Raw genomic sequence first — 19763 nt, 5'->3', positions numbered from 1 at the left:
CAGCCCAAAAATGAAATATGAGCCTGCCTATTAAATAGACCAGACTCGAGTTTGTGTCCGCCCAGCCCGACATCGATCTTATATAATATATATCTATCTATATGTAGGGTTTCACCTCCTCCAAATCCACCACCATGGCTGCCAGCAATGTCGTCCCCTCATGGAAGCCCTACTTGTCCTCCAGGTTGGACACCAAGAGAGGGATATGGAGGATTCGAGCACTAAGGCTAAGATGAAGGTCATGACGGCCAAGGCACCAGGGCAGTTGGCCAAAAACAACCAGGCCACTTGCCTTCCTCTGCTTCCCTATCCTCCTCGAGAAGGACTCCCCCACCATTGTACCACAGCCTCCCTGGAGACCGCTTGCATCACCAAGCACCTGTGACCTTTGCTACTCCGCGTTCAAGCTTATCTCGTCGACTGCAAAGGCGATCAGCAACCAGCTACTCCTAATTAGAAAGTAGGCCCGAAGGCTAAGCCGGATCGAGCCTGACTAAATAAAATGGTACCTTAGGCTGAGCCCAACCAGCCTGCCTACTAAGCAGGTCTAGCTGGGTCTCTCATATGTTCCATAGGCCTGCATACAACAATAATGCAGCAGTTGATCTGCGTTGACCAGCATATATGATCTCTGTTACTAAAACATACAGGCCCATCGCATGTATGGCACAGGGATGGTAACATTCCTTGCACAAGGGAAAACTATGTCTATGAATGAATCACCTTTGCAAATGTAAAAAATTAAAGTGAACCTATCAATTATGATTTCGTTTTTTTTTCACCTGAGATAGCATTAGAGACATGGTCAAATCTTGTCTTTACTGGAAGGAAAGCGTGGATTGTTTGTCGTGGCCGAGTATTACCGCTCGTCTCGCGGGTGCCATAGGCCTACATGGTGGAGTTGCACTGACCAACACCCGCGATCTAGGTTACTATATATAGGCCTTGATGCCATCGGAGGCAAAATGAATCGGCCTACTCCGGCATGGAGTCGCCCAACTTTGGCCAAGCAAACTTCAGAATCGAGTAGGCCGAAGGGACTCCCTCGACCGCGAGCAACGACCTCGACCAGAGCCAGGCTGACCTCGACCTCGCCAAGAGCCAGGTAGACCTCGGCCCCGCCTAGAAACAGGGCCGACCTCGGGTCCTGCCGAAGACCGAGCCGACCTTAGCTAGAGACGACCTCGACCAGAGTCGACCTCGGGTCCTACCGAAGACCGAACCGATTTCGGCCAGAGGTGTAACAACCCAGGATCTCACCCAAAATGGCTAGCCAGAAGGTATTATTTGGGTTCCTTGATCCTGTATAAGTACCCAAGATCTACCCAGCGAATAACCGATGTGGGACTAAACACACGCCCGCACGGGTCCTCACATACTCCCCCCGTTCAAGTCCTGACGTCCTCGTCAGGCTAAGGGTTCATATCTATTCAAATCTAATCACAAACACCACGATTGGCCCGTGGTCAGCCCCAATAGATCCGTGCTGCAGTGTCCCCTAGTCCACATAGGTTATGAGCCGGGTCCGCTCTGATACCATTTGTAACAACCCAGGATCTCACCCAAAATGGCTAGCCAGAAGGTATTATTTGGGTTCCTTGATCCTGTATAAGTACCCAAGATCTACCTAGCGAATAACCGATGTGAGACTAAACACACGCCCGCACGGGTCCTCACAAGAGGCCCGGCCGATCTTGGACCCCACTAACGGCCGAACTGACCTCGCCAAGCACATGTCAAGGGCCATACCCTGCTACACCTGTAAAGGGCCATACCCTGCTATACTGGCCAAGGGCCATAGCCTGCCACACCTAGCATGAGCCACACTCTGCCACACCTGGCCAAGACTATTCTCTTCCATGATGAGGATGATATATACGGCAGTCGCCTTTGTAAGGACCATAAATGGGCTAGACCAACGACACTGAAGGACTTTTTTTTTCTTCTTCGCTAAAACATAAGACTCTCCAAAAACTCCACTAATTTAGTCATTGAAGGGTCTTTCGCCAAAATCCTGGCAAAGGCTTTGTGCAGGTCCCTAAGAGTGTAGGAGGTGGCTCCCCTTTTTTGTCCCGGACGGCGCCTTCTCGTCCTCCTCCGGCGTGGTCACCCTCAGGCCAGGTTTCAACCACAACAGGCCTATTGCATGTATGTGAGCAGGGGTGGGTAACATTCCTTGCATAACAGAAAACCGTGTCCAAATTTGTTAGGTTCAAAATATCTGGAAGTGGATTATTCTTGTTATATAGCACATTATCTATAGATTTGTATTATAAAATAAAAATAATAAAAGTGTCATTTAATAATCTAGCTTATGTACAGAGTTATCTATAATTTAATTTTTTTTCCAATCATTCGAGAGATAGCTTCTGCATAGTGACACGTCCATATCCAGTCGATGTTAATAAATCTGGTTAGAAGATGAAATAAAGTTGGATTTGATTCGAGTTAGGAGTGGCAATCGGATCGGGTCGGGTCAGACATGAATCGAATTGGATGTAGGTTGAGTCAAATATTCATTAACCCATATATGGCATATCTATTATAATTCAAAATTTTAAATTTGAATCCAACATGTTTATTAAACAGATAACTCGGTCTGATCCACATAATTCATTTATTAAACAAGTTAAAAAGAATTGGACGGATTAAATGGATTTAAACAGATTAAGCGGATCGGGTTAAACAGGTTGAAAACAGATTAAATAAGTTAAACGAGGCAGGTCATAATCCGACCCACGTTTAGAGCTAAATCCAACTTATTTAATAAATAAGTTTAGATGGATTAATCTATTTATGATCTAATTACGTCAAATCCAAATCCACCTAAAGCGGAACGTTTGCAGACTGAAAGATAGGTCATAAATTATCATTCATAACTCCAATTGAAATCAGTTCTAGATGGAGAATAAAAAAAGATGGGTATCAGCCTTTTTTTTCCCTCTTAAGAAAGATAATCCGTATATGGCTATGGGTGGATTGCATGGTCTCTATTTGGCATGGGATCAGTGAAGGAGATCTAGTGACAAAGTGGCCCTTTTTTTTCCCCCTCTTAAAAAAGATATTCTGTATATGGCTGTGGGTGGATTGCAAGGTCCCTATCTGCATGGCAGCATGGGATCAGTGAAGGCATCAAGATGAGTGACAAAGTGGTCTCCATCGGAGGAAGTAAACGAGCCCCATGAATCCGACGCCCCATCGACCGCCGACCGGCGTCATATCAAGTCCAACTGGCCGATAGCATTAGTCTCCGCTAGATATGGTCACCGTATCCTCCCCGTGGGAATATGGTCCGGAACTCTGGATCCACTCATGATATGGTACATAGTTTTCGGCCCTAAATCTGATTTCCTCCCGGTTTCTCACCCATCGATTAGCGAGTTACGAAGTTGCGCATGGATCCAAGCAAGCACTACACGGCCCCACCGGGAGCAGCACGCGACCACTTTGCCCGAATCAGCTTGTGCCGCCTGGGGCACTTGATCCGTGCCCTGGGCAATATGGGCCACAATTTTGGGCCTTCATGATGGTCGGCCAAAACATGCGTAGGGTTCTGGCCTCTGTCTAAGTCCAACCCTAAATTTAGCCATAGTTAATTTAATTTGGACAAGGGTGGCAATCAAGTTAGGTCAAATCAGATATAGATTGGTTCAGATATAAAATAGATAAAAACAATCTGTTAACTCGAACTCGAACCTGATCAATACATGATATAATCGGATCTACATAGGGTTGAAACAAGTTAAATGGTTAATCGTGGCCATCCCTAAATTTGGGTTAGTTTATGATGTCTATTTTGTTGAAGTATGAAATGGTGATGATTAAGGATCATGGCTTAGTTTAAGATGAAAGGCCTTACTATATTTCCCTTTTTCTTTTGGTAGAGGAAGTTATGGATGATAGTACAAATTCAAGACGCTACGCTATCTAATTTGCTAAGCAATGGAGAAAATAAGCAATTTGACAATAAAAGACCATTACATACATTGTAAGTAAAATAAGGTCATAGTATTATCATAGCAAGTTGTTTTATCGGTTTAGAAGATTTGTTGGTGCAATTGCCTTTTTGCAATGCGCACAAGCAATGTAACCTTTCTAAGCAAGAGAAATGAGCATCTTTAATATACTTCTATAGATGGTACTGTATATTCGAAAAAGACATCAATTCAAACAATAATACAACCATTATGCTAAATTTTATGAGATTATCTAAACTTTCTAATAATAATCAAGAAAATTCCTTATTGAACTCTTGGTCATAGTAGCTGAATTATGTAACGATTCAGAACCTCACTCAAAAATACTAGCCAGAATATACTTTTTTTGTTCATTGGCTCTGTACAAGTATCCAAAATCTACCTAGTGCATAGCCAACATGAAACTAAACACACGCTCAAGATCTTACTCAAGAAGATTAGTTGGAAAATATTATTTGAGTTTTTTGGTCCTGTATAAGTATTTAAAATTTTATCTAATATATGAGACTAAAGATACACCTGCATGGATCCTCATAAAGTGATAAAGCTCTACTTATTGCTTAATTGTAATTTGTTAGGCACCGGCCGAGTGCATAAAAAGCTATAAGTTGAAAAGAACTCTTGCATCAAAACTTGTCCACCAATGACTCGGTCCATCAAGCAAAGCCGGGCCGCACAACCAACCATAGTCGGCAAAGAAATCTCCACCATCCAATAAGTCATGCACCGATCGAACGGATGAGATTCTCTCTCTGAAGCTGGTGGGACCAGATCAAGTAACGCGCGCCTAGCCCCAGACAGCTGCGTCTGATTTCGACTCGGACAAACCTTGATGCGAGGGATATAATTTATAGGAAATCGCCGACCCCCTCCACTCTTCGTTCTTGTTCTTGTATCATCATCATCGTCTCTTCTTCTCCCTCACCTCGTTTCCGTAATCTAATCTCCAGGGATTCGTTTCGTGGATCCATCAATCTTCTGAATCGAAGGCGTCCATCATCATGGCGAAGAAGAGGAAGTCGGACGCGACGCGGCTGGACGAGGTGGATCGGAGCTTGTACTTGACCTTCTGCAGCGCGGCGAACTCGTTGTCTCAGATTTACACGCAGGCGATGGCGCAGCAGAAGCTCTCCTTCCAGGCTGGAGAGCGCCACGCCCTGGTTTGTACACCCTCTTCTCCCTCCCACTTTTGTTGCTTTCTCTCATCTTCTTCTGGTCTTCGTCGATTGGATGTGTTTGCCCTCCATCGCTGGTGTGGCTTTTTTGTGTCGGGTTCCGTTGATAATAATTTGAAAGTTTTTGACTTTAATTTTTTTTATAAAAAAATATGTTCTATTTGATGGATTGAATGGGTTTTGGTCGACGGAATAATTTATTTATTGGGCCTTCCGCTTGTGATTATTAATATATTTTAGATTCCAACAATTTTTGCGTCAGTTAATTGTTAGGTTTCGTAAGGAAAATTTGTTCGTGCGTCGTTCGATTTTGCTTTAATCCTGGGGAAATCTTTTCGTGCATGAGCTTCTCTTTGCTCAATGGATCTCAAGCGGCGCTTTTTCCCCTAGATAATTTTGTATTCTGTTGGCGAAATTGGGGTTTTGTTTGCTTTACTATGTTTATATTCATCTCTGTCTTCTTCTTCTTCTTCTTCTTCTTCACTTCTTCTTTTGATGTTATCTTTCACAGGTACTGCACCTATCTTTTCTCTCTCTCTCTCTCTCTCTTTTTTTTTTTACGGATCACTTGAATTATGTTCCTTGCATATCAAATGTTGCATCCGCAATTGAAGGGGTGATGGATGATCACTGTTTTTCACTTTTTAATATGAATTTATAAGTACGCTCTTACTAGAATCTGTCATTTGCCTAATCACAGATGTGGAAAATTAAAGTGAGGTTGCGGATCCTTTCTTGGTTCAAAGCTTTGATCCACTCCAGTAGCGAATGTACTTGGATAATCGTAACACTGGACAACCCAGAGCAATGGTGTTTAATTCCATCAGAAACTTTCGCTCGAAAAAGGAAAAAGTTTTTAGATGGGTCTGAATTAAGAGGCTTACGGGTGGGATCGCCTAGGGGACTGAGAATGGTTCATGAACTAGATGTCATGTAATTTTTGATGGTGTTTTGTGCTGATACAAAGTAAAGGATGCTTGGATTGGTTGTTGAAGGAGAGAAAGGAACATTTTATGCTAAGAGTATGGTAATTTCATGCACTTTAAAGTTCTAATGCCGATGACAATTGCTTGAAGTTTGTCGCATGAGGCCCTTCCATATCCAGATTGTACTTGTTCTTCTCAGGAACCTGACAACCTTAGAATATGCAAATGCAAAATAATCTCTAGAAGGTGCTGAATTTTTCTACCTGATAATTCCCTTGGAACCCAATTGTTAATGACAAAATTGTGTTAGTCATACCTAGTCAACTTCGGTGAATAAATTCTAGATGCAAGGAAGGTAGACTTACCTACAATATAAACCCAAAATCAGCCTAAACAATTGCCTTCCATTTGCAGTAGTTGGCAGCCAACCCATGATGCTTGATTAAGTAGCATTGAGAATACAGTGCTTCCTTCATTACATGTAATTCCCATATTCAAAGGACGTGGAGCAGAATTCTTGCACCATTGCTGGTTTCACGAGTATTGATGACTTTTTGTTGTCTATATTGGCATCATTTCTTAATTTCTTAATATTTTTCTCGTTTATGGTCCCACGGATATCTCCCTGCTTTCTAGTTTCCATGTGTATGAGGCTAGTCAGGGAGCAGTTACCATCCCACAGAAGAGCTTGGTGAGGGTATCAAAACTGAAATTTGGAAGTATGATGAAATGGATTGAAAATGAATGTTGGCTTCCGGGAAGGAGAGTATTATTTTCTCCAGAATCAAATGAAGAATGAAATGTTTTGCCTTAAATTTATGGAAATTGAAGTTTATTTATGTGCATCCAAAGCTGTGCTATCTTTTCCTGGTACAATAATCAAGAATAACTTTCATTTGCCTATACTTTTCATTTTTTTGAAAAATCTTTCTCACTATTCAGAACAGTAGAGCTTTCGATCGAGATATTCTCACCTCCCCCGTCCGGATGACTTATTTACAGAATCGAAGGAAACTGGAAGAACGAGATAGTTCAGCTAAAGACAGATCATTTTCATCTATACGGATTTTCTGTTTTATCAAATAACTTAAAAGCAAGAAGAACTCGCGAGTTCAGATTAACTTCATCCCTGACAAGCTCTTATCAAAGTTTCACCTTTAGCTAGTAGTTATGTGGTTTATTCCTTTTCTAATTTGGGGATGCCACTTGCAATGTTTTCTCTGCTTTTCTCCCCTGGGTTTCCTGCTCTCTTCTAGATTGTTATATGAGCTGTGCTATATAAGCTTCTTACTGTTACTAGATTTATGTTTTATACAGGAAAAACTCTACCAGTGGATTTTGAGACAGCATGAGGAAGGGGCAATAGTGACTGCAGCAGAAGTCGTTGCTTATTTGCAGGTTTTGCTAATTTCGTATACTTTCAATTGATAATTTTGTGGTTTATTGCTGTCTGTTTCGACATCTATTTTATTATGTTCTGTGCTTCTGATAATAGGTATTATTTTGCCCTGTTCAGTAATTACAACTCAAGCAAGAAAAATTTTTCTCTCTCTCTCTCTCTCTCGTCCCTCTCCTTCTTTTTTCACATTTTTGTTCCTAGCTTTAACTGTGGCATACATTGTGTACTCAACTCATTCATTGTACTAGTGCCTTGGGTGAGCAATTACCAGGAGCTTTTTCAATCATGGATCTAATTGTTGATTTATAAATTGCAATAGTAATTTCCTGGTTTAATTTGTAGGATTTTGCTTTATGTGGGTTAGTTGTTTCTATTATCATAATTTGTTAAGTACTCAAGCATGACCATCTTCTGATGTTCAAGTTCTTTGTTTGTAAAACTGTAAGTTTGTGGAAATTGACAAGAGAAGTCATCTAATCAAGTCCTTAAAAGGTATAAGGTTGTTTCCCTTTCAATGCCCCTTAATGCTATACAAGGATCAGAAAGCTGGAGAGTTAGATCTTCAGATAGAATTACCCTGTCCATGCTCTGGAATAGTTTGAGAAGACTTATGAAAACTAGGAGGCTGAAGATGCATGGATTCTGTTTGAGAGTCGAGCTTTGATTCAACGTGAGGTGGTGAATTCGTAGGGTTCCATGGGATGCCCTGTTATCTCTAGCATGACAAAGTATCCAAGGAGTCTTACGTGCTTGCACATATGATGTTTGATGAGTTCTTCACTTTTCTTAGTTATGCGTAGAACTATAATGGAATCATGAACGTTGAACATAATCCATATCCTACATTTCTTAGTTATTTACAGTAAGTGATATAGGTTGCATCTTTCTAGTGCATAGCAATCCATCATTTTCATTTAGATCGTTATACTGGTTTGTGCTCACTTTTGCATCTGATTGTTGGAAGCACACAGTTGTGCACACTTAAATGGGCAAAATGTAGGTTGCTTAGTTCCTGAAAGTCTTGTTGGGTTCTAGTGGTTCATTTTTTCAGTGGGAAGGGGGATCCCAATTGAAAAGTTGCTTGAAACCTTGTGCATCTTTACTTGTATGTGGATTTTGACTTCCTTTTAAAACATATGGAACCTCAAGATATTTAGCTGTACCTGCACAAATTTTTGAAATTTTGTTTAATGTGCTGGAAAAATAGAAGCAAGAAGTTGGAGTTTTTTGATGTTCAGATTCCTCATTACCTCCTTGTTGTGGTGACTTGGATGGATGTAAAAGGGATGTCCTTGGATTGGGTCTAGGCAAGAGCATATACAAAATTTATAATAAGCTCAACCGAGTGATCCGGATCGAAACAATTTAAGACGGGGCTACTGAATCTGTCTGTTGACATCCCTTTAGACAGCCATTTACTCTGTGGGATCAACTAATGAAATATTGTACTATTTCTGTTTAAGATGTTTGATTGTTAATTTATAATAGCAAGAGGTAGATTATCATCTTAAATTTCATGGTTTTCTTTATTATAATACACAGGCTTGCCTTATGGAGCATTGATCTTGATAGATAAAGGAACAAATGATCATATCTAAGTGAATACATAAACTCTATTGGTTGTTCGCATGGTAACGCTTTACTCATTTTAGTAGCAGTTTTAAAATTTTAAGGGCTCCATGAATCCATTATATTCCTTCAGTCAACCTGGGCTTTAGAAGTGGACATACATTGCCCTGTTTTATGTGCGGCACCAAGTGAAAACACAAATAAATACTATAGAGAGCCTAGGAAGATGCGGCATGATAGATATAGTGAGCCTTATATAGTGATGAAAAAAACCAATTTATCTTCTTTCCTTACAGTCATTTGGTTTGCACAAGCTGTTTCAAATGTTTGTAGTGCTAACAACCATTTCAGCCAAAATACTTGTTTAGTTGTTGACGTAATTCTTCCCATTATCCAAAAATTATCTTTTTTTCCCCTTATTTTTTACTGTAAAAAATCTTTCGAATTCCGGGAAATAATTCATGTTATATCATGAATATCTGATGAGGTAATCTGGATCATTTCTGAATTTTGATGAGTTTTCTTTTTTGACCTTTTGATTTTAAGAAATATTTTTCCATCAGAAAAAAGATTTTGAGAAATATTTTACCTAATTTATATTCAGTCTTTTTCATTGTCTCCTTTTGTTACTTTCTTGATGTTTTTGCATTGGCAATTGGTTAGGAATTTTAGCTACAATATTATATTATGATATCGATAATATGTTATGATGAAGCAAATACATTTTTAAGGCAGGTGTTCTTGTTTCTTATTGACAGTGACAGATGAATATTTAGGGGTAAATGTGACCTCTCTCCCTCGTTGACATGTCATATTGTTGTGTTATTGTGTCATTGTATTGTAGTTTGTTTTATGGTATGTTACTAGAGCACTAGCTGGTGAACTGGTACTGGGAGATGGTTTGATGATTACATTTGGAATTTGTGCTCGTATTGTTTGGGGGGGTTTTTCCCCATCCCAAGTGATATTCCTTGGTTGCTTAAAAGTTTCTGATGGCAACAGGTTGTTTTTTAATATTTCTAAATAGGACATATTAAATTATGGCGTTAACTTCATATTTTCTGGCATGTACATCATATCAGACTTGTTAAATAACTTGTTATGGTCTTGCAGAATGAGATTGATTATGGGGGAGAGGATGCGTCAATGTCTCCAAGACTGCAATTTCCTAGCCATCCTCAAACCACAATGCACTTTACGAACACAAACATCCAGGCCTCCTCTGGTGTGTCTGGACCAGCAACAGTTGTAATTGCCCCTCGGACTGGACACTCTGATCAAACGAAGAACTCGATTTTCTCAAATGCTCTCTCCAGTCCTGTTCGTCACAGCCTTCAGCCTTATAACCTAGCACAGGATGGAGGATATTATCCAAATTGTGCCTTGCTAAATGGCAGTGGAACTCGGAACCATGAAGTTGTCTTTCCCAATCAAATCCGTGGCTCTAACTCCCTCAATTCCAATGACACATCTATGGATATGCATTCAGATAGTCCATCACACGAGTCCTATTGATACTTTTCAGAAAAGCTGCATCGCTTCTTTGTTGTTAGCCCCGGTAACCCTACCTGCGGTTACTTTTCTGCAACTCCTTCCTCAAAAAACTTGGTAAACGTAAATCATGAAGGTGCTCCAATTGTGAGGTCTGCATGCTGGAGTGTTTGTGGAGGCATCCAAAAAGTACATTTATCTCATGGAGCTCCATGCACCCTGAGAGTCAAAGCCATTGTTAATTATAAGCTTCTTAGTTTCAGCTGCTGTCAGCCTAATTCTATGTAAAAAATGGCCCCGATTTGTGTGTGTGTGTGTGTGTGTGTGTGTGTGTTTTAAAGCTGTTTGCTATTTTTTCGTGTTTATGGATCATATGAATTTGGCGAACTTGGTAGGTAGTATATTTGGTCTGTGTGATGATCCTGCGAATCAAGTAGATATCCAGCAAACACGGCTCGGTTGAAGCAGCATTTTATGTCCATGGATGCGTGTTTGAAACAAGAAGCTTGGTCCTTGGTTTGTCGCTCAATCTGTTCAGTGCAGCTTGCTGCAATGAAGAATCTCTCTGCATCTTATTCAACAGAAGATGGTTTAATGGTTGATTTGCATCTCTAGTTTGGTTTTTCCTGTTGTGGACGCTGAAGATTTCATTTGCTTCCTGTTGTTTTCTTTCCTGTTTTATTCACTCTCTTGGTATTTGCTTAGGCGAAAACATTTTCCGTAACCTGGCTATCTTTTATACTTCTCTTTTCTATTGCTAGATTTATAAGAATCTGGGATGCCTTATACTGCCCGCAAAGTTTACTCCTAATCAAGGAGCCCCTTCATTATGCTTTAAAAACCTTGGTTTCCAGCCTCCCAGTTATTTGCCACATTTTCTTGAGACGCAGATCCAATTGCTATTCAGATTAATCTACAAAGATGCACCGGGCACGCCACCTTATTTTATCCAGAACTGGGTGGAGTTCCGGGATTGGAAACGAAAGTTGCACGTTTTCTTCTGCAAGTGGGCAACGTCGACGTTCCTTCCGCAGGTGGGTTTAAGTTTTGTTGATCTGGCACTGTCTCTGTTCCATTCCTTTCCAATAGCACGAGGACGGACTTCGGCTTCGAATATCTTTCTTAATGGAGTGAAGCATTTATTGACGTAGATTAATGGACTTCGTTTCCGTAGAATGTTCTTTAAAAATCGTGAAAAATATACGAAAATGCCATGATAGGAGAATCGCAGGAATCAACTTTATACAATGAAAAAGGCCGTAAACGGATCTTTCTTTCTAGGTCCAAGGAACCGAGATGTGACATCCCTGGGCTTTGCAAGATCGGCCCTCCGCGCAAGAAGCCTTCTGAGCCCGCCTGGCTCTATTATGGGATTTTTTTTTTTTTTTGCATGAATATTTTTTTTTAAATTTAAATTTATGTGAATGCCTTTTTAAAATCTTTATTTATTTTCGTACTTTTATAAAATATTATTTTTCACAATATTCCTAATATAATGATTTTTCTAACACCGCTAATAAAAACTATATTTATTTTAATTATTAAATTTTAAAATTACTTTTTTTTCTACCGAAATTATTTTATAAATATTTTTTTACATTTATTCAATAAAAATATTTTAATTATTTTAATTTAAAACTGATTAATTTTTTAACAGCAGATGGCATGAGTAAGTATGTGTGTGTGTGTCTATATATATATATATATATATATATATATATATATAAATAATAAAATAAATATTTGACGGGGTATACATATAAATATTAATTCAATAAAATATTTATACAAAATTTGATATTTAAAAGGTATTTATATAAAAAAATTCTTCTATTGTGAGTGGTGGTCTCTGCCCTCACCGGCGGGACCCGTTACGCTCAATCGATCCGAAATATTGAATCTAGTATTATTCTAGTTCGCTTCACAACTGGAGTCGCTCGATCCGTTTGATCAAATCTGGACGACTATAATGGACTTTCTTATGTCCGTTCTGAAAAAGTATAATACCAATCGTCGGTTTCAGGACAGCCAGACGTCTGTGGCCAGATGGTGGGGTCCACACCCTGGCTTCTTTTGTTTTTTTTTTTTTTTTGGTAAAACACCCTGGCTTCTTCGCCTCTGGCTCTCTCCTCTAGCTTTCAGGTGGTAGCGGCCCCTTTAAAAGGCAAAAATCGCCATACATACGCACAAACTCCTTGCAAACTATTTTACCTCTGAAACGGGGCGCTGGGTTTCTCCTCTTTCCCCATGGCTCATGGTGCCTAGGTTTCTCATCTCTCTCCATGGCTGTGGGCTTCTCTCCTCTCTCTCTCTCCCTCTCTCCCTATCACGCCAAAACGGAGTGATCCGTCGCTTTCTCATCTCGTTCCCCATGGCTCACGGTCCTTGGGTATCTCCTTTCTTTCACTAGGGCTTTTGATTTCTTTACTCTGTCCCACCAGGATTGAGAGCAACGAGGCGCTTGGGTTTCTCCTCTCTGTCCCCAGGTCTTTGGGTTTTTCTCCGTGCTCGGTCCAGCAACTCCAATCCTAACCCGAACCCCAACTCCAACGCCTCTCTCTCTCTCTCTCTCTCTCTCTCTCTCTCTCTCGATCGCTTGATGTTCTCTCTGCTGCCCTATTTCCCAAATACCCTTATCCCTTCTCTTGCTATCTCTCGTCAGCAAGCACCATATATAGGAGGTCTCTCTCCTCCGCTCACGCCTCAATTTTAAAGTTGATGATTTGTCGTTGAAGATTTATACAAATTGGATTTTCTGTAACGTTGCTTTTGAAGTTGGGTAAAACTATTGTTGGTGTTCAAAGCGCGCATGAGGTGCTTGTTTATTTCCCTTGGAAAAAAAAAGGTACTACTAATGGCCAGTTTTTTTTGGTGAATAAATATTATAGAAAAGTTTATATTTTTTTAAAATAAATAAGTTATTGTTTTATAGATAGTATTTATTCATAAACTTCTATTTGAATGATTGGATTGAAAATTTTATAAGATTCATAAATTAAACCAGTACAATCTTTAAAATTATTGGATTACAGAACGGACTAGACATATATGCAAAGATACGCACGAAGAGCTTTGAAGTGGACCGGCTCGAAGAAAGAAAAAAAGATTTGCTCTTATAAGATTTTCAGCCCTATTATTAAAATAGATCCTAAATGAGAAAAAAGTCTTACCGACCTATGACATGGATAAGTTATTTTTCCATTAGCGAAAAAAATTATTTTTATGTTATTTCTAAAATACTCCCAATCTCATAATAATATAATAATACAATAATATAAAAAATAGTATATATAATATAATATTATTATATTATAAAAATAATATATAAATATATATCAATTATTTTATATAATATACTCTTATATGAATTACTATATATAAATAATATGATATGATATAATAAAATTATCATGTCATTATTATAATAACAATGTTACTATAATAATATATTACATTCTAATATAATAAAATAAATATTATTATAGTATCATGCTATTTTACATTAATATATTATATTATATTATATTATATCATAAGATATATAATATACTATACTATAATATAATATCTATATATTATTTTATTATTATATATAATAAATACTAATATTATAAAAAGTATTATAGAAAATATTAATAGATGTTAATAATTTATCTCGAAAGTAACAATGAAAAAAAAATATGAATAATAAATTCTGAAACTATGTCTTAATATATATATATATATATATATATATATATATATATATATATATATATATATATATATATATATATATATATATATATATATATATATATATATACTGATTTTCGCTAAGTTTTTAACCCCCCCAAAGGAGGGTTCTGATGGTAAAATCGCATCGCGCTTTGATTTTTTTCCGTGTCCCTCTCCTCCCACCTTATTACATGCTGACATGGCACACTAATCTATCATTGTCATGTCAGCACGTGAACAGCACATAACCAGATACTCCACTAAGAGGGCGTTGACGTTTCGTGATTGGGTAATGGATGTGCGGGGCCTAGCCACTAATGTTGGATATGCCACCACGTCACCTCAGGTTTTTTTTTTTCTTTTTCAATTAAAATTTTTCTTACCTCCAACCTTTGGACGGCCATTTTTACCGTCCGTTCATTTAACCACCTTATGATGACCACTCTGACTTTTCACATTAGACACTTTTGATCATTAATTTAATTTTTTTAATACAAATACTTTTTTAAATATTAAATTTTATATAAATATTTTTTAAATGAATATTTACATGTATATATTCTAAAAAAATTATTTTACTATATTATTTTTATTTTTATTTTTGTATATGTACTTACATCATCTAACACTAACACCGTAAAAAAATAAATAATTTCAAATTAAAATGATTAGAATATTTTTAATAGATAGTTCTGTAAAACAAAAATATTTATAAAGCATTCATGATGAGACAAAAAAAAGTAATTTAAAATTTTTTTATTTTTAATTAAAATAAATATAATTTTTATTAATGGTATTAGAAGAATTGTTATATTTGCACATAGTATTTTAGGATAGCAATGGTAGTAAATAAAAATTTTAAAAAAATATTTATATAAATTTAAATTTTAAATAAGTATTCATGTAAAAAAAAATCCGGTGAACGGCTGAGATCGAACAAATTCCTAACTTCTAGACGTTTCTGCGGAAATCTACGTCATCTAAATCGGGTACGTTAAACTCTCCGACAAATACCAGCCGCTGGCAAGTAATTTACATGAATTGATGTCAGTTGCGTTATTTCATGTTGAGCCAAGGGGATTTATGAGGTCTGATAGAAGACGGCAGTTGCCCCACGCGCGGGATCGGATCTGAAGGACGACGCCCGATAAAAACCCTTCCTCTGCTCCCCCCCAGCCTTCGTTTCTGGGCTCCTCCCTCCGTGTCACTCTGGACCTCCATTCCTCCATTAATGGCGGAACCCGAACTCTAGAAACCGTAAACTCAGCTACTATAAGAAGAAAGCTCCGACTCTCCATGGATTCCCTCCTGCTTTCAGTCCTCGTCGTTGTCCTCCTATTTCGTCCAGGAGCCGCGTCTCCTTCGGAGGACTTGGAGCTCCTCATCTCTTTCAAGAGCTCGCTCCCCGAACCCCAGGCTCTCCCGAGCTGGATGCCCACCCGGAACCCTTGCTTCTCCTTCGCCGGCGTCTCCTGCAAGAGCTCCCGCGTCGCCGCCGTCGCCCTCGAGCGTCTCACCCTCAGCACCGACCTCCGCTCCGTCGTCTCCACCCTCTTCGCCCTCGAATACCTCGAGTCCCTCTCCCTCGCCTCCGCAAACCTCACCGGAACCCTCGCCTCGGCCGGCGGCTCCCGCTGCAGCGGCCGCCTGACCGTGCTCGATCTCGCCGGAAACCGCTTGGTCGGGTCCGTCGCCGACGTGTCCGCCCTCGCCTCCTCGTGCTCGGGTTTGAGATACTTAAATCTCTCCAGCAACGCCGTCGGGCCCTCCGCCGCCGGGAATGCCCCCTCCGGCTTCGGATTCCACCTCCAGACTCTCGACCTCTCCTTCAACAAGATCTCCGCCGAGACCGACCTCCGGTGGCTCCTTTCCGGCTCCCACATCCAGCACTTGGATCTGGCCGGAAACCAGCTCTCCGGTGTGATTCCGACCATCCCCGACTGCTCCGCCCTTTACCACCTCGACCTCTCGTCCAACCATCTCTCTGGCGAGGTCGGCGCGGGAATCTTTAGCGAATGCCGGAATCTAGTCTTCTTGAATCTCTCCTCCAACCACTTGTCCGGTTCTTTCCCCGGCGATCTCTCTTCTTGTTCCTCTTTAGAGTCCATCAGCCTCTCCGGCAACAGCTTCTCCGGCGAGCTCCCCCTAGAAGCCCTCACCTCCATGCCCAGTCTCAGGAGAGTGGAGCTCGCCTTCAACAACCTCACCGGAAGTCTCTCTGATTCACTCTCAAATCTCGTAAAACTAGAGTTGCTCGATCTCAGCTCGAACGGCCTATCAGGGCCTATTCCTTCCGGCCTCTGCCAAACCCGTGGTCCCAGGTTAAAGGAGCTCTATTTACAGAACAATGCTTTCAGCGGCTCCATTCCGGCGAGCCTCGGCAACTGCTCGATGCTCGTCTCCCTAGATCTCAGCTTCAATTACCTAACTGGAACCATTCCGTCCTCCATTGGGTCGCTCTCCAAGCTCCGTGATCTGATCATGTGGCAGAACCTGCTCCAAGGCGACATTCCGGGTGAGCTGGGCTGCATCCAGACCATGGAGAATCTCATTCTCGACAACAATGGGCTCACCGGTCTGATCCCCGATGGCCTTGGAAACTGCTCCAGTTTGAACTGGATCTCCCTCTCGAGCAACCACCTCAGTGGCGAGATCCCCTCGTGGATCGGCCGGCTGAACAAACTTGCCATCCTTAAGCTCAGCAGCAACTCGTTCTCCGGCGCCATCCCGCCCGAGCTCGGGGACTGCAAGAGCCTGATATGGCTCGACCTCAACAGCAATAGATTGAACGGGACAATTCCGGGAAGCCTCGCCAAGCAATCCGGCAAGGTAGCCGCCGGTCTGGTCACCGGGAAGAGGTACGTGTACCTGCGGAATGACGGGAGCAAGGAGTGCCGAGGGGCTGGGAACCTCCTCGAGTTCGCCGGCGTCCGGCCAGAACAGCTCGGCCGGCTACCTAGCTCGCGGTCCTGCAACTTCACCAGGGTCTACATGGGGAGCACCCAGTACACCTTCAACAACAACGGCTCCATGATCTTCCTCGACCTCTCCTACAACGAGTTCGAGGGCCAGATTCCAAAGGAACTCGGGAGCATGTTCTACCTCATGATCTTGAATCTAGGCCACAACATGCTCTCTGGTCTCATCCCGCCGGACTTGGGGGGCTTGCGGTCTGTGGGGGTCCTCGATCTCTCCCACAACGCTCTTGAAGGTCCAATTCCAGCGAGCTTCTCTGGGCTCTCGATGCTTTCAGAGATTGATCTCTCCAATAATAAGCTCAATGGCACCATCCCTCAAGGGGGTCAGTTGGCGACATTTCCCCGATATCGGTATGAGAACAACTCAGCCCTCTGTGGTTATCCTCTCCCATCTTGCGAGGAGAATCTTGTATTGAACTCGAGCAGTCAGCATTCAGAGTCCCACCGACGACGGCAAGCCTCTGTTGCAGGGAGCGTGGTGATGGGATCGCTCTTTTCTCTCTTCTGCATCTTCGGCGTCGTCATAATCGCAGTTGAGAGCAGGAAGAGGAAGAAGTGGAAGAAGGATAATAGCAGCAGCAGCCGAGATCTATCAGGAACCTGGGATTCCAGCTGGAAGCTCACAGGAACGAAGGAAGCCTTAAGCATCAGCCTTGCTACATTTGAGAAGCCCCTCAAGAACCTCACTTTTGCCGATCTCCTCAAAGCCACCAATGGCTTCCACAATGATAGATTAATTGGTTCCGGCGGATTTGGTGATGTTTACAAAGCCCAGCTCAGAGATGGCAGCGTAGTAGCCATAAAGAAACTGATTCACATCAGCGGGCAAGGTGAGAGGGAATTCATGGCCGAGATGGAAACAATTGGAAAGGTCAAGCACCGGAACCTCGTTCCCTTGTTGGGCTACTGCAAGGTCAAGGAAGAACGCCTTCTAGTCTATGAATACATGAAGCATGGAAGCCTAGAAGATGTGCTGCATGACCGGAAGAAGAACGGGATCAAGCTCAACTGGGCAGCCAGGAGAAAGATTGCCATTGGAGCAGCCAGAGGCCTAGCATTCCTCCACCACAGCTGCATTCCCCACATCATTCACAGAGATATGAAATCGAGCAATGTCCTTCTCGATGAGAACTTGGAAGCCAGGGTCTCGGATTTCGGAATGGCAAGGCTAATGAGCGCAATGGACACACATTTAAGTGTTTCCACACTAGCCGGAACGCCTGGCTATGTTCCGCCGGAGTATTACCAGAGCTTCCGCTGTACCACCAAAGGGGATGTCTACAGCTATGGCGTGGTCCTGCTCGAGCTCCTAACCGGCAAGCGGCCCACGGACTCGGCGGACTTCGGGGACAATAACTTGGTCGGATGGGTCATGCAGCACTCAAAGCTTAGGATCACTGATGTGTTCGATCCCGAGCTTCTGAAGGGAGATCCCACACTGGAGCTGGAGCTGCTGGAGCATCTAAAAATTGCTTATGCTTGCCTGAATGACAGGCCGATGAAGCGTCCCACGATGCTAAATGTGATGGCGATGTTCAAGGAGATTCAGGCAGGGTCTGCCGTCGACTCCACTGCCTCTGCGTCGGTGGCTGGGAGTTACTGGATGGTCGATATAAGCTTGAAGGAAGGCAAAGAAGAGAGAGATTGAAAGATGGGAGCAAATTGGTGATTCCCGAAGTCTTCAGAGAGGAAGGTGATGGACATTCATTTGAGAAGTTCTCTCGAGCCTGCTATCTCCTTCACCACTTACCATGTCAGTGGTATGAGAAATTTTTCCTGTAGGTTCACCAGTTAATGTATCATATATGAATCTCCATCATAGCTTTATAGGTTATGTACATTGTTCAAGATTTCTTACGTGCTGTACAGATTAGTGGTTTTTGTTCATCTCTGTTTATTTTGGTTCAATCTAGTGAATTGTTCTCTGTCGTGCTTCATCTTGGATACCCTCTTTCAACTTTTCAATCTCTGCGTTCTCTTACATGTAGTAGGTGCCATTATTCTTCAAGTTTCTTGCTCTTGAATTGCACTTCTCATTAGTTTTCTGTTTGTATTAGACACTAAGGGTAAGCATGGATCAATTCATCGGCATTCTAATTTGAACAGGATTCTTATAAGATCGGTTCAACACTCAAATTTTCCCTTAACAAATCTACTTTCATGCTTGCATCAAATGTAGTCTCTTGGACACGATTATCTGGTCTTCTGCCACTTACCAGAATTTTATAACTTGAATGCTTAAACTGGTGTCGAAGTCTAGAGAAAACAGGGCAAATTAAAAATTTCGTCTCATATAATATTTTATGGCGCCGGTCTCATATGATTTTTGTTCCTAAAATCTGCATCGAAATTTCTTGAGAATAACTTCTGTTTATTTTCTCTAACATTCTTTAAATTTTTCAGCAAGGTGACCTCTGCACATGCCCCCGGTTCAAAGTAGCAAGTTTATGACAGTTTATCTACATCCATTTATTGCTCATCTAATTCTTTAGTATGGCAATTAAAAAGATAACCAATTGATTGCCTGTCTT

General features: G+C 41.2%; 2 protein-coding genes across 2 annotated transcripts; both read left to right on the top strand.

Annotated features, from left to right (window-relative positions):
* The first annotated feature begins 4805 nt into the window (after positions 1–4805).
* On the top strand, positions 4806–11151 carry LOC103704817 (uncharacterized). Its single transcript, XM_008788272.5, has 3 exons — positions 4806–5137; positions 7396–7476; positions 10160–11151. Exons 1-3 carry the CDS (start codon positions 4979–4981, stop codon positions 10559–10561), a joined length of 642 nt encoding a protein of 213 aa, XP_008786494.3. The 5' UTR covers positions 4806–4978; the 3' UTR covers positions 10562–11151.
* A 4201-nt stretch (positions 11152–15352) lies between these two features.
* Positions 15353–19169, top strand: BRI1 (Leucine-rich receptor-like protein kinase family protein). Its single transcript, XM_008788285.6, has one exon. It carries the CDS (start codon positions 15551–15553, stop codon positions 18878–18880), a length of 3330 nt encoding a protein of 1109 aa, XP_008786507.4. The 5' UTR covers positions 15353–15550; the 3' UTR covers positions 18881–19169.
* The last annotated feature ends 594 nt before the right edge of the window (positions 19170–19763 follow it).

This window comes from Phoenix dactylifera, chromosome 12 (assembly GCF_051530095.1).
Source record: "Phoenix dactylifera cultivar Ajwa chromosome 12, Ajwa_hap1_PhDact_Kaust_v1.1, whole genome shotgun sequence".
NCBI lineage: Eukaryota > Viridiplantae > Streptophyta > Magnoliopsida > Arecales > Arecaceae > Phoenix > Phoenix dactylifera.
Note: the sequence above shows the minus strand (reverse complement) of the source record. Positions and strands in the feature narration are given on the sequence as shown.

What these genes read in the sequence shown, in the direction of transcription:
- BRI1 (XM_008788285.6), top strand. Translation starts at nt 15,551, where the DNA reads ATGGATTCCCTCCTGCTTTCAGTCCTCGTCGTTGTCCTCCTATTTCGT.
- LOC103704817 (XM_008788272.5), top strand. Translation starts at nt 4,979, where the DNA reads ATGGCGAAGAAGAGGAAGTCGGACGCGACGCGGCTGGACGAGGTGGAT. An exon ending in CTGGAGAGCGCCACGCCCTG is followed by an intron (nt 5,138 to 7,395) that starts GTTTGTACACCC and finishes TGTTTTATACAG; the next exon opens with GAAAAACTCTACCAGTGGAT. An exon ending in AAGTCGTTGCTTATTTGCAG is followed by an intron (nt 7,477 to 10,159) that starts GTTTTGCTAATT and finishes ATGGTCTTGCAG; the next exon opens with AATGAGATTGATTATGGGGG.